The sequence below is a fragment of the Siphateles boraxobius genome, unplaced genomic scaffold (genome assembly GCF_051911475.1).
Source record: "Siphateles boraxobius isolate OS27281-9 unplaced genomic scaffold, OSU_SipBor_1 130, whole genome shotgun sequence".
Lineage (NCBI taxonomy): Eukaryota > Metazoa > Chordata > Actinopteri > Cypriniformes > Leuciscidae > Siphateles > Siphateles boraxobius.
This window is the reverse complement of record NW_027508734.1, coordinates 21,908,779-21,924,399: the sequence shown is the minus strand read 5'-3', so window position 1 is coordinate 21,924,399 and position 15,621 is coordinate 21,908,779. Positions and strand designations below refer to the sequence as shown.

General features: G+C 40.8%; 1 protein-coding gene across 1 annotated transcript in view; it reads right to left on the bottom strand.

Annotated features, from left to right (window-relative positions):
* Positions 1 to 4,759: 4,759 nt before the first annotated feature.
* The window catches only part of mybpc3 (myosin binding protein C3), a 44,119-nt gene continuing 33,257 nt past the window's right edge, over positions 4,760 to 15,621 (bottom strand). Inside the window, exons 25-31 of the mRNA XM_077228691.1 lie at positions 13,113 to 13,201; positions 12,329 to 12,524; positions 11,997 to 12,136; positions 8,915 to 9,074; positions 8,606 to 8,742; positions 7,890 to 8,076; positions 4,760 to 5,101 (exon numbers count right to left, since the gene is read on the bottom strand). Coding sequence (XP_077084806.1) covers positions 5,070 to 5,101; positions 7,890 to 8,076; positions 8,606 to 8,742; positions 8,915 to 9,074; positions 11,997 to 12,136; positions 12,329 to 12,524; positions 13,113 to 13,201 — 941 coding nt within the window. The 3' untranslated portion in view covers positions 4,760 to 5,069. The remainder of the gene's footprint in view (positions 5,102 to 7,889; positions 8,077 to 8,605; positions 8,743 to 8,914; positions 9,075 to 11,996; positions 12,137 to 12,328; positions 12,525 to 13,112; positions 13,202 to 15,621) is intronic.

The following is a 15,621-nucleotide window of genomic DNA, read 5'->3' as shown; positions in this document are numbered from 1 at the left end:
TCTTTTGTGTGCTTTGTTTTTTTTTTCCATTGCATGTGTGAAAGAGAAAGAAAAAAATAAAATGTTTAACAATTTAATTCCCAGGCAACAGTACAGTTACATCGGTTAGCCAGAGTAGTAGGCTACGCATTTACCTAAACAGTAGAGGGCGCTGTAGGACAACACATTTGTTATTACTGTTCTCTGATCTCGAGCTCTTTTTGCTCTGAAAATCTTGATCAGAAGAAATAATTGCAATTTAGTTGTTATATAATCCCTCTGTAACAGAAAACAAAGGTAGAAAAGAGCAAACAATATGGAATCACAACATCCTTATGTTTTTATTATTGAAGACCGAAGTAACAAACAGCATACAATATAGTACAAAACCAAGTGTGGCATTGGGGATCCGAAAATTACATCATATTTTAAACATGTTAATGACTTTTTTTACAATTTCCGAGAAGACATAAAACAATCAAATTTCACTATAAATACCTAACAAATTGTGGATGAGTTTACATGCTTTTATGTAGGCTTTACATGGATTTCTCGGCGACGTCATCAATGCTTGCACACGCAGACAGGGGGCAAAAGACCCGCGGTCTTCGTACGGTACCGGAGTAAAGTTCTGATGGCAGATACATTTTGATAGACGTACCCTGCCATGCATTTGCAGTTAGCCGTAAGGATGTAACCAAGGCCCTTATGGACATACACCCAGGCATCATAAGGCTTGGCTTTAATGCCTTGCCTTTGACCAGGGAGCACATCTGACCTCAACACGCAAAAATCCGGTGCAGCATCAAAGTATTTGATGAGCTGCACATGACCACATAGCACGTAGTTGTGCATCAAGGGATTTGTTCGCTCGAATCATTTCTCTTGTATACACACTTGGTGTCTGAATTAGATAATTATATATATCAGGCCATACAATTGCTGGCCACTTGTCATCCACAATCCAAAGATCGTCAGGTATTGCGTAGGGATCAGGTGTTGTGCCGAATTTCGACCCCCTGCCAAATTATTACCCCCCTCGTTGAAGTCAGTACCTGATTGCCTAATCCTAACCCCGCCCCTAATCCTAACCCCTCCCCCACAACTAATCCTAAACCTACCAATGCTAGGGGGGGTAGTAATTTGGCGGGGGTCAAAATTCGGCACAACACCTGCAAGATCTCACCATTGCTGAGAGTAAGTTTTTTAATATAATTGCCACGGTCTGAGGTAGGCTACTACTTCCCACACAATCCATCGTCAAATCTTTGATTTACAGTAAAGTAACGTTATATGTGTGCAGTCATGATATGTTGCAGGTCGTAAAGTAGGCCTAACGTAAACAAGTTTAACTTAAATAAAAGCAAATTCGGGCTCTATAGAGGCTAACATGATAATTAATACTTGCATCACAGTATCTCCGGATTTTGATTCGTAAACAGTTGGACGTTTTACAAAATGTTATATTAATATGAAACAAACAAACAGATCCAACTCTGAAATTGCAGTTTATTATTGAGTCAACAAGAAATTACAAACAATGCGATATCTACGTTAATTACATTGTTCTTTTACAGAACTTGGCATAACAGATAGCGGTTTTTTGCCCCCTGGATGCGCGCGTTGTCACATTGAATCACATTGAATATTTTGTTCACAAAATACAACCAATAGTACGGTAATGTTAAATGTTAAATCTTACTTGTGAAAAGTAATCCCCGAGTGATGGTTCGCCGATTTGAGTAGGAATATGCTGCACCAGTTTAAGATGGCGGCCGCATTTCTTGCGCCACAGCGGCCAATAGGGCATTTAGTCTCTATATGATATCTATGAGTATAACCATAGATATCATAGAGACTAGATGCCATATTGGCCGCTGTGGCGCAAGAAATGCGGCCGCCATCTTAAACCGGTCATACTCCTATTTGCGTTGCATAGCAGCAGTAGATGCCAGGGCACTGTGCAGCAGATTCCTGCTCAAATCGGCGAACCATCACTCGGGGATTACTTTTTTACAAGTAAGGTTTAACATTTAACATTACTGTACTATTGGTTGTATTTTGTGAACAAAATATTCAATGTGTCCTGTATCGTAGCTACGTGTATGACCTTTGCAGCAAAAAAAACTGTGTGAAAATCAGTTCAGTATTCAGTGAGATATGATTAATTAAATGCGCTGGCAACTCATTGCACCTGCCAAACAGATTACACTGAGCGGAACGGGTGACCGGTTTAAGATGGCGGCCCCACGGTTTGTCCGCGCCAAAAGGCAGTAGCGGTCGATAGGGCGTCTATCTATATGATGTTTATGAGTAAAACACCCCAAGAAATCAATACTTTTTTTCACCAAGGATGAATTAAATTGATCAAAAGTTACAGTAAAGACATGTACAATGTTAGAAAAGATTATATTTCAAATAAATGCTGTTCGCATATTAAAATGATTTCTGAAGGGTCATGTGACACTAAAGACTGGAGTAATGATGCTGAAAATTCAGCTTTGATCACAGGAAAATATAAAATATATTAAAATATAAAACAGTAATTTTAAATTGTCATAATATTTAACAATATTACTGTTTTTTGTATTTTTAATCAAATAATACCTTGGTGAGCAGAAGAGACTTAATTCTTTTAAAAACATTAAAAAATCTTACCGATCCAAAACTTGTAACGCATTCTCATCCTTTGGCGTCATATGTGACGCCATACAAAACGGCGAAATACTACGCACATGGCACCCTTTATCGTCAATATAACACTGTGATGGGTAGGTTTAGGTGTGGGGTAGGGTCTGCGTCTCATATTCACGCTAAAGGATGCCAGTCAACTTTATGACGCCTTGGGTTCGCGTGTTATATTCACGATAAAGGGTGCCATGTGCGTAGTATTTCGCCGTTTTGTCATATCCTTACGCCTATATGTAAGGAGTAATTGACTCCGCTTTGCGTCGTGACCGCATTACCACCTCGGGTGTGCATTATTTTTCTAATAATTCAATGGCCTGAAGTCAATTATTCCGCTTATAGCCTACTACAGTTACCACACCTCGAAACATTGTTTTTGTCATTAAAACGTGATAAAGTTTTTGTCATTAAAACGCTCTTGTGTGTAGGACTAATTTCTTACGCATCTAATCCCATGGCTCCGTTGCTAATTTCAAAACGTAATTTTAGAGTTAGTAACGGAGGTTTGAGCCACTGACAGTAATACAGGGCTCTATGGTCAGATGAAATTAAAAAAATAGCTTTTTGGCAGCAAACACACTAGATGGGTTTGTGTGCACACATGAATAAAAAGTACATGTGTACAATTTAATATACCGTTGGATCTTTAATGTTGTGGGCCTACTTTTTTGCTGGAGGTCCTGGACATCTTGTTCAGATACATGGCATTGTGGATTCTAGCAAATATCAACAGATTAAAAATCAAAACCTGACGCTATAAAAAAATGAGTGGGCTGAACTGAAGAGAAGAAGCGCAAACATGAACTTGGAAATCAGAAAGGATCTGCAGAGATTCTATATGGAGGAATGGTCTCTGATCTCTTGTCAGTTGTTCTCCAAACTCATCAGGCATTATAGGAGAAAAGTCAGAGCTGTTATCTTGGCAAAAGGAGGTTGTAAAAAGTATTTAATAACAGGGAGCCAATAATTATGGCCAGTGTGTTTTGGAGAAAAGCATTTATTTCATAAAGTGATTTTCCCCCACTTTCAATTATTTTACTTCAATGAAAGGTTAGATTTTTGAAAATGTTTTGAATGAAAGATCAAAAGGATAAACAATGCAGATTTAATTTTTAAAGCCATTTTTGATCATATTTACCAGGGGTGCCATTAATTGTGACCACAACATAGTCTTACTGTTCTCAACGTTAGTACAAAAACGTTTTTGCATTGAGCGTTTTCACTGAAACGTTTTAGTTCGATGTTCGTCTAACATTTTTTAATGTTAGGCCTACTTGTTACAGTAAAATTTCCATAATGTTTGAAAATTATAAAATGGAATGTTTAATTAATGTTCACATAACCAATGAATTTTTATTTATTTTGTAAATCTTTTTTTTTTTTTAATCTGGCATTTTTAACAATGTGAACGTTAGCAAAATGTTTGTAGAACACATTTCTGTCAGCGGGACATGTAACGTTTAATTAAATCTAAAAAATAATAACAAATAATATTGTTTTAACATGCAAATATTGTTTGTAATATTTTGGCCAGTAATAAAACCAGTTGTGAACAATGAAAGAAATACCTGTGTAGTGTGTGCACAAGGACAGAGACACAGCTGCTTAATTTCAATATGGAACAGGCCATCCACAGTCATTTTGACACCTCGGCCATCATGGAATGTCTGGGACTCGTTTCAAACATTTTATCCTCTCAATTTGCCACTGGAGAAAATTCCAGAACGAAGCCATGCAGGCCAGTCATGGTATCTGTCTGCTCTCAGGATAATACCACTGAGATGGCTCTTCCAGGTGGACTATGGGACATACTGACCGTGTGCATAAAGAATGCATTTGATAGCTGCGCCATGACTCAGACTCATGAGAGTGCGTCATCATGATGTATGGAAACTTCCAGTAGACACCTTTCTTCCGCTCCCAGGGTGACTGGTTTCTCGTGTAGCTAATTGATAGTGTCTGCTTGGTGATGCATTTATGTCATAATTCAAAGAAAAATGAAATGTCCTGTGTGTTCGGGAAAAAATTGCAAAAATTAGTAATATAATTATATTAAGAATGTTCAAAAGAAAACCAGACGATAACAATAAGCTTCAAGAAAACTCAGCTTTATTTAGCACGTTATATAACATCAAAGTGTGAAGAGAAAATACTAGACCCTACAGCAGAGATCTTAAATAAAGTAAAATGAAGTGAAATAAAATGAACCCAAGCAATAAAGAAAGGAAAACCACACCTAAGCACAAACCATAGGATGTTAGTGATAAATGGGGAGCACAAGCAAAAGAAGAAAACACTCAAATAGATTTCTTTGCTCTGTCATTTGATCACGGACATGTCATAGGGATCAGTTTCAGGAGACAGAAAAAGGATAGTGACAGTTTCTCCAACCTACGTCTCTCTCATTTCTTGACGTCTTCTTTTATGACTGGAGCTGCAATTAAGTGAAAGAACCATTATTAGATTACATCCTGCATTTACAAGAAAAAAAAAGGCTACCACTGTAGAATTACCTAAAGTTACCTTAAATTATGTTTAAAATAATTCATTGTACATCTGAGTGATCTACAACAAACCTGCATGCATTTCAGAGCTCCATCTTCAAAGTGGATGAACCCACTTTTGTTAATTTTGATCATATACTGTACTGGACATTGTGAGTTAAGAAGTTTAATGTTCATTTGAAATGAATTACTCTTTAAAAGATAACCCGTGGAAATGTTCAATGTCCAATAAGTTATATCTTAAACTTCAGGTCGAAAAATATGGATAAGTGCACCTGTTGAAAGTTTGGGGTCAGTAAGATTTTTTTTTTAAGATAAAACAAATATATACTTCCATTCAGTAATGGCACAATACATTGTTTAAAAGTGACAATAAATAATTTCTGCTTCAAACTATGTTCTTTTGAACTTTCTATTCATCAAAAATACTGAAAAAAAGTATCACGGTTTTCACACAACTATTAAGCAGCACAACTGTTTACAATGCTGATAATAATAAAAAATGTTTCTTGAACACTTAATCAGCATATTAGAATGATTTCTGAAGGATCATGTGAAACTGAAGACTGGAATAATAATGCTGAAAATTCAGCTTTTCCATTACAGTTATTGAAGATTGTAATAATATTTGACAATATTATTGTTTACTGTATTTTTGATAAAATAAATGAAGCCTTGGTGAGCATAAACAGTTTCTTTCAAAAACATTAAAAAAAATCTTACAGAGACCAAACTTTTGAACAGAGGTGTACCTCAACTGTATGTTCAACACTAATATTAGTTATGTCAGTATCTGGTGGCTCAGAGACCTAGGGTGCTTCTCATTTCTTTAATTGTGCTTTCTAGTGTCCTTTTCTTCACATCACGTCTAATCTCCTATATTTCAAGATACAAGGGAAGGATTCAAGGATCAGACGCAAGGACACAAGCATCATAGCAACACACAGTATATGTGTATCATATACAGGTATATATATATATATATATATATATATATATATATATATATATATATATATATCTAAACGACATTACAGAAAAGTCTGAATTGAAATCATAGGAGGAGAATAAATGTGTGTATCGTGTTTCAGCAAACGTCTTCATAGGATGCAAGTTTTACCTCTCCTCGCAGTGCATGCTTTTAGAGAATAGAGATGTCCTTCGTGATGGCGGAGTTCGATCGATGTCAGTAATGAGAAGCAGCCAGACAGGCTGGATTTGAGACTGTTTGTTAGAGAAAGTGCATGCAGTGTGGGTGTGATTGCAACACATGGGGCACCATCATGCTTACCTTGGACACAGAGCAAACCTGAGCTTACTGTTTACTCACGCACTGAGGGAGTGAGGGCAGTAGGGAATGTGAAGGGAAACAGGAAGTAAGGAGTATTAAAGAGTGACACACATCAGGAATGATGGATCATTAGAAATCGATCCATTCTGGACCTTCAGATACACCTCTAGGTCCAATCCAACTGTTATTAACCACAATGAAACATTTGGATTTATGCCAGGACATGCCATCAATGTTTCTTTATTTTGTTTGAGTAAAACTGCCATTATAGGATTTTTTTCCCCCCAACTCAGCAGAGTCAGTGTTAACATTTTATAAAATAAAAATAAGATGTTAATACAGCATGGATGGATTTTGTTCTACAGTACATGTATCAGCATATATCTTTCATTTGATTATAAGATTGTGCTCTTATGATCAGCGGTCATTCAGGTGAGTTTCATTAATTCACGTACTGTATACATACTACACTACTACCATTGAAAAAGTTTAGATCGGTAAGAATTTTAATGTTTTTTTTTTTTGTTTGTTTTTTTTAAGAAACCTCTGCTCATCAAGGCTGTTTTTAAAAAATCCAAAATACAGCAAAAACAGTAATATTGTGAAATATTTTTATAGCAGCATTACTCCAGTCTTCAGTGTCACATGATCCTTCAGAAATCATTCTAATATGCTGATTTGCTGCTCAATAAACATTTATTATTATAATTATTATGTTGAAAACAGTGTACATTTTTTCAGGATTATTTGATGAATAGAAAGTTCAAAAGAACAGCATTTATCTGAAATAGAAATCCTTTTTAACATTATACACTACCCGTCACATTTTTTTTTAAATTAAAACTTTTATTCAGCAATGATGCATTAAATTGATCAAAAGTGACAGTAAAGGCCTGTATAATGTTACAAAAGCTTTCTATTTATTAAAGAATCCTGAAAAAAATTCAACATTGATAATAATAAGACATTTTTCTTGATCAGCAAATAAGCATTAGAATGATTTCAGAAGGATTATGTGACTGCTAAAAATTCAGCTTTGCAATGACAGGAATAAATTACATTTTAAAATATGTTCAAATAAAATGTAAAATTATTTCACAATATTATTGTTTTTGCTGTATTTTGGATCACATAAATGCAGCCTTGGTGAGCAGAGGAGACTTCCTTTAAAAACAATCTAAAAGTTTTGAACTATAAAATAGATAGATAGATAGATAGATAGATAGATAGATAGATAGATAGATAGATAGATAGATAGATAGATAGATAGATAGATAGTGTAATTATACACAGTAGTGTAATTATTACTAGACAAATCAGACTTAAAATATACAGTATGTAACAATGAGACAATTTTCAGTGAGACATCAACCAAATAATGCTAAGTAAATCTCTCAGTAGCTCTTGAGCAAGAGGCAAATACTTACAGCGAACTTCCAGTTTGCATTCTACTAAGTCTTCTCCGCTTGCATTGACCGCCTTACACATGTACACACCTCCATCAAAAGGACACGGCTTACGGATCTCCAGAGTCAGCACACCCTGATTGCTGAACATACGATACTTGGCCTCGTTTGTAATGTCCATCTTGTTTTTGTACCATGTGATTTTAGGCTTTCACAAAACAATGAGATGCAAGTAGAAACAGATTATCTTTCCAATTTTCTTACATAGACATAATGATAGATAATATAGCTATCCAAATCTATTGGTATTTATTTCTTTGAACCTGCTAACATATGATACTAATATATTTATCAGAATTATGTGTAAAACAAAATGAATATGTCAAACATTTCAAGAACAGGGTAAAATGATTCTATGTTTTTGTAATTTCTACTACACGGTCAAAATAAATAGACTAATTTGAACTCTTAACAGGTTGGGCATTTTCCACCTCTGCATGACAATATTCTTGTGAACAAAGTGAGGACTTTTGGGATAAATTGTAATGCCAACTGTGAGCCAGAGCCCATTAGTGACCTCACTGATGCTACTGTGTCTGAATGAGAGCAAAAGCCCAGTTGCATTCCTTTCAATTTAAAATGAAATGCTTAACAAGCACAAATGAGTGTGATATTTTGTGCTCATACTTTTGGCTATATAGTGCATAACCATTGATAGTAAGGTCACACATGCTCACCTTAGGGATGCCTCTAACGGAGCAGCTGAGTGTAGCGTTGTATCCGGATATAACTGAGCGACTCATGAGAGGGTGTGTGAACTTGGGGGCCTCAGAGAAATCATGCTCTTTGTAGGAAGGATGCTTATACACAATGCCTGTAAAGAGAACCAAAACATTTTATCAGGAGATCTGGGTGAGCTACATGGGAATTAGAAAGATTCAAAACACTAACAGCCTAACCACCAAATTCTAGCAGAAGTATTCTTGCAATACTGCATACTAGTGAGCAGACATGAGAATCTAGTGTATCTGGGCACAAATGGTCACCTGTTTTCTGGATGTAGGCACTGTCCTTGGAAAGGCAAGGCTCTGGACTCAGACCCACCATGTTTATTGCGTACACACGAAACACATACTCATTCCCCATGATCAGGTCTGATACCACACAATTAGTGCGACGATACTGTTCATACACAGTGTACCATTCCTGCGAAGAAAAGAAAAAACACATAAACGTAGTCATATATGGTCAATCTGCTTTTTCATTTACTGTAGTAGAAAAGTGGAACTTAATTCCAAATTATATTAGAGATTGTGCAAGTCTCAGCAGTTTTAAAATGTCCTTAAAGACTTGGCTGAAGGCGAATCAACTATGTTATCATTGACCTTTTTTATAATATGTATTGTATATCTGTATTTTGGTTTTTATGTGAGTAATGTGAATAATGTTTGTCTGTATTGTCCTTTATTTTCCTTGCCCAGGGACAACAGATGTAAATTAGCTGCATAGCTAACTCTGGTACAGGGTCTGAACTGTGCATGGTCCCTGAAAAATAAACTAATAAAATAAAAAAATATTGTGTACCTCATTGTGAGACACCCTTTATTGTGTTTAAAAGCTTTATCTGTTCTTCTCTGAAACTGACTAGACCATAACATATAAAAAAATAATAGCCGCCTTTGGGTGTGCCAGCAATGACAGCCATGCTTTCCCGGGCAGCCGCGAGCATCGGGCTGGAATGGAATCCTCTACCCTGTCCCGAGCGCTCACAGCTGGAGGATTGGTTTTTGGGGGTGACGAGTACCCCAAAACCTTTCTTCCCAGAAGTGCATGAGGAGGTCACGAGGTCCTGGAAGTCACCATTGTCTTCCCATGATCGTTCGGCGGACTCCTCCGCCGTCTCTTCCCTCGATGGGGCCGCGGCTAAAGGGTACACTGGGTACACTGGGGTCCGCCTGGTGGAGTGCTCTGTTGCGATGCAGTTGTGTCCTCAGAGCGCTTCTACCTGGCGTGGTGATCCAAAGCACGCCTCCAAAGCCTGTAGATTTTCGTCTACCCTGGTGGCAAAATCCTACAGAGCTGCAGGGCATGGCCGTCCTGTAGGTCTACCAGGCCCGGATGCTCAGGGACATGCACAAGGGTAGAGCTGATCTGGGGCTCATGGAAGAGCTGCGTGCCGCCACTGACCTCGATCTCCGGGCAATGAAGGTGACTGCACGTTCCCTGGGTCAGGTGATGTCCAACGCTGTGGTCCAGGAGAGACACTTCTGGCTAAACCTGGCTGATATGAGAGAGGCAGAGCGAACCCGCTTCCTCAACTCTCCCATATCCCAGGCTGGCCTTTACGGCGGCGCGGACGAGGACTTCGCCCAACAGTTCTCGGCAGCCCAGAAGCAGACTGAAGCCATTAAACATGTTCTCAGTCTGCTTGCCCACGAGGATGCCCTCCTGCGACTCCCGCCCCTCCCGCCCGGCCCCAGCAGCAGCCTTTGCCTGGGCCGCGCCTGTCATGCGTAGGCGAAGGGTGTGATCTGGCTTCTACAGCCCCTACTTCATTGTACCCAAGAAAACCGGTGGGTTACAACCAATCCTGGACCTGGGCGTCTTGAACCGAACCCTTCACAGGCTTCCATTCAAGATGGAATTTTCGAATGTGTTCGTCCACTGGATTGGTTTGCAGCGATCAACCTTCCATGTCTCCATTCTTCCTCGACACAGACCGTTTCTACGGTTTGCTTTCGAAGGGCAGGCATACCAGTACACGGTTCTCCCATTCAGGTTAGCCCTGTCCCCTCGTGTCTTCACGAAAGTCGTCGAGGCAGCCCTTGTCTAGCTCACTCTCAAGACCAGGTTTGCGAACACAGGGACATGGTGCTTCGGTACCTCACCCGTTTGTGCCTTTTCTTGGTATGGAAATCAGCGTACGAGAGAGTGCTCAAAGTCACTGCTGACTTGCCTGAGACAAATCAAGGTTATTTCAGAGGCTCCCGGGGCATATGGCGTCCGCAGCGGCTGCCACGCCGCTCGGACTGCTTCATATGACACCGCTTCAGCACTGGCTTCATGATCGAGTCCCGAGATGGGTATGGCAACCATGCATGCTCCGAGTACCAGTTACTCGGGCCTGCCATCAGACCTTCACCCCGAGGTCGACCTCTCTTTTGTATTGTTTTGTTTCAGCTATGTTTTAATCATATTTATTTATTTATTGCAGGGTGGGGGTTGCATTGGATTTAACTGTTTGGGCATAAAAACACTGCATGTTCATGTTCATTGTGAAACACTTTGTCATATGGTCACCAGCAAACAGTATGTGGTTATACTATGGCACCAATTACCTGTGCTAATCTAAAACATTGTCACGTGGCTCTCAGATGTCTGAATATACCACTGTAAAATCATTCTGTCCATTGTTATAGAAGTAGACAATCGGGAAAACGTTGTAGGATCGCTTAGCACATGTATTAAGCCGAAGTGTCATTACTATGTCCGTGGGAGTAGTAGATGCAGAAGCAGGTAAATGGCCTGCCTATGAATGTGCCCCAAGGCCTGCAGCCTAAAGAGCTTTTATATTTAGCAGCAGAGCATCTCCGATTTCTGATTGAGATTGTCCTGTGAAACCTGATAATTCGTTGTCTTCCTGCCTGCTGCTCTGAACACAGCAAGAGGAACAGACTGGCTCTAGTAACAATGTGAGGTGAAACTCAAAACGGGTGCTTTTTATTTAGCTGCTAACTTTAGTGGCTCAAGAGTACAAAGGGGTAAAGAGAGCACTATAATGACAGCACTTAAATCAGGGCAAGGCCGTGGGCTAAGATTACAGCATGCCTGCACCGAAGGGGGCACAGGTGCCATGAAGTGGTGAGTGGTAGGGGTCATTTTAGAGCTTTGGGTCCTGGATGTTCTGGATGTTGTTCCTCTGGCCCTCAATTCAGTGCCACTGGCCAACTATATATCACAAGAGAGGCCATAAACTCAGAGTGTCCCTGCAATGCTGTGCCACTGATGAATATTGTACATAATAGTTCAATATCAAAGAGAACAGGTAGGGCAGTCATTTTCTAAATAAAATAAAATAAAATAATTTTTCATTTCAGCAAAATCCCTAGTTTGCAGGTTTGGGTTTACCATGGTTTTCTTGTCAGCCTTCTGGACGGTGTAGCCTGTGATGTCACAGTTTCCATTATCCTTGGGTGGTTTCCACTCCAGGGCAACGTTGAAGCCCCAAATATCCATCACCTTTAAACTCTGGGGTGGGCCTGGCAGGTCTGACATTGGAAGAGAACAAAATGCGTTCTGATGTTTACTGATGCAAACAAAGACAAAAGTACTATATAGAAGAAAATATATTATGTTTCTGTGTATGTAATTACTACATGTTATTATTGGGCAACTGTGTCAAATCTGGTCAAAAATACAGTTTAAACTGAAATGCTAACAAATAGGTCCTAGTAACTTACCAACAATCTGTATATTCACATTGGCTTTGTCCTCCACATTCTCAATTTGCACTTGAACATCATACTTCCCAGAATCCTTTCTCTCAGATCTCCTGATGAAGAGGATGGTATCAGTGTCGCTGTTCCGTATGCTGACCAGCTTAGGGTCCAGAGGCTCATTGTTTTTTGTCCAGGTTACTTGAGGCCGTGGTTTACCCTTAAAAGTGGGTGAAGAATGTGTCAAGACATCTCACTAACTATATTACTTACAAGAAACATAAAAAGTAATTATGTTATGACAAAAGTGGATGGATGGATGGAGATGTTTTAGACGCTTAGAGTTCCCTACAGGGAGGGGTGTTACAGCTGCTGTTCAGCCTCGTGTCATTGACTGTTATCTGTATGCAGCCTCCTTCATTGTATTTCAGCCATAGAGTACAGTTTATTTATAGAGTGAGAGGATGAAGATCTATGTTTCACAAACTGGGTTCTGTGAACAAACAAGTGGACAAGTTACAGTCTAGCCGAACACTGAAGCTCTGGCTGATGGAAACTGCTTGAGGTCAAAGTCTGCATCAAAAGAGGACAGCCAATCGCTTAATTCTGTGACAATTAATGCAGCTGGATACAGGCTAGCAATTGAGAACTTTGCTGGATCTTTTCATTGTACTCAGAGAATGCCTGCTAAGAAATGAATCTTAATTGTTTGCATTTGAGAGAGGCTCAAATGAATTATTCTCATGATCTGCGGCATAATTTTGTATTTGCACGTTACAAACACAGTCTGAAGGATGACTTTTCTCACCTGGAAGGGGATTACCAGGTTAATCGTTTCTCCTACTTTCTTGATGAGTGTTTGACGAAGGTTACGGGGAAGCCAGATTTTGGGCCGCTCTGCAATAAGAGAATGTAAGTGATTCATGAAGATAATAGCCTATTTAACCCTTTTCCATCTAATTTCCTTCCCAACACTAGACTATAATGTGATGTAATAAATGGATCTCCACTTAAAAATAAAGCTTATTTGTCTGAACATTACCATGTATAAACTTAGCTTCAGTCTATTATCAAGTATACTCATCTGTAGCAAGAGGCCTCACATATCATGTCTGTAAACACAATCTATAAGGGGAGAACAAGCCCATATGTAGGTCAGAGAAGAACTGCACCCTCCCCCATCGGCACTGTTACTGAACTGAATTGAATCAACATTGAACTCTAACAGTCCACACTGTGCAAAAAGTAATCGTTGTGTTTTGTATCCCAGGAAAAAGCACACCTTAAAGAGTTAGTTAAAGGGGTGGTAAAACACATTTTTTCAAAGGCTTGATTGTGTTTGTGGGGTGCACTGTAACATGTGTTCATGCTTCGTTTTAAAAAAATTGCATTATTTTTCATATATTTTACCTTTATTCTACACTGCTCTGTCCCTCCTTGTAAAAACGGTCTGATGGTTTCCGGGTCCTATGAAGCCAATCCCTCAAAAATACGCAATGGGCTCAGATTGGTTAGCTGGCCCAGTGTGTTGTGATTCGCTAACCGACTAGTGCACGTTTTCCGGCAACGTCACGCCCCGTACCTTTACCGGTAGCCAGTTTGTGCTGTGGTGTATTATAAACGATGGCGTCAATAAAACCATACCAATTTGAGCCCGAATCAGACCCAGAAAATGTTAGTTGAAGATGATCGAGCAGAACCTGCTCAAGAACAGCTGTTAAACGACGTTTCAGAAAGGTTTTTTTTATTTTGTCTCATTACCTTTTAGATACGCTGTTATTTAATTGTACTAATTATTATAGTATTACAAAAAAATAAGCTTCATGTAGCAATGTTCAGGGAAGAAGGAGGCGGGAACCGCCGAACAATCAAAGAAACTTTATTTGAAATAAAACAAACAAACCAAAATACTGCCAGCAGCCCCTCGCGGACGACTGCTGGCTACCGAAAATAAATATAACTGCCAGCAGCCCCTCGCGGACGACTGCTGGCTAAAGTAAAATACAAATACAAAAAACAACACAACTAAAATACAGGCCTGTTCCTCTCTCGATCATCAATGTCTTCGCTCCTCCTTTATGCTTCCACTCCTCCGTGAGAGATGCGAGACCGGTGTGCTACACAGGTGTTGCTCATTAGCAATCGCACTACTCGCGCCGTTCTCTCACGTCCTTCGCCACATACCCCCATCGCCCCTCACAGGCCGGGGGTACCCACGAGCCTTTGCCTACCCCGGTGGCGGCGATCCCTAGGAGGTATGGACCGACAAGCCGAGGGAAACGGAGACGGAAGCATGAGGAGCGACAGATCGAGAGAGGGGAGAGAGGAAAAAAAAAACTTGGTCCGATTCACACAACGCGCTGCCATCATGGTCCTCCACCAGCTGGGCAATCTCCACCGCAGTGCCTGGCGGTGACGCTGGGTAGCCCTCGGTGGACGGCTCGACACTCCTCCGCCGCCCGGTGGACGGCGACGGCTCCTTGGGCTCTAGGGCAGACGGCAGGAGTCCCCCGCTCCCTGCTCCTCCCCTTCACTGGTGGACGGCAGCAGGCTCCGGCCCACGGCGAGCGGCAGCGACTCCCCCGCTCCCTCCCGGACGGCAGCCGCCCCTCCAACTTCCAGGCGGCCGGCAGCGAGCTTGGCCGTCCCCCCGGCAACCCACTCCAGCGCACCGCCTCGAGCGTCCATGGCCGCTCCTCCCGCGCTCCCTGCTCCTCCCCTGCCCGGCGGATGGTAGCAGGCTCCGGCCCACGGCGAGCGGCGGCGACTCGTGCACCATGCTCGGTGGCACCGCGGATTCCCCACAGCGGCGAGGACTCTCTGACAGCGCGTTGCTCCCTCTTCCCGGGCTTCGGTACCAGTGTAGCAATGTTCAGGGAAGAAGGAGGTGGGAACCGGCGAACAATCAAAGAAACTTTACTTAAAATAAAACAAACAAACCAAAATACCGCCAGCAGCCCCTCGCGGACGACTGCTGGCTACCGAAAATAAATATAACTGCCAGCAGCCCCTCACGGACGACTGCTGGCTAAAGTAAAATACAAATACAAAAACAAAACACAACACAACTAAAATACAGGACTGTTCCTCTCTCGATCATCAACGTCGTCGCGCCTCCTTTATGCTTCCGCTCCTCCGTTAGACATGCGAGACCGGTGTGCTACACAGGTGTTGCTCATTAGCAATCGCACCACCGGCCTCGCGCCGTTCTCTCACGTCCCTCGGCCTTCCTTCGCCAAACTTCATTAACAAGAATTTCATATAATCGTTCTAACAAATTATACTACTGACCTCAAAGGGATTTTTTTGAGTAAAGA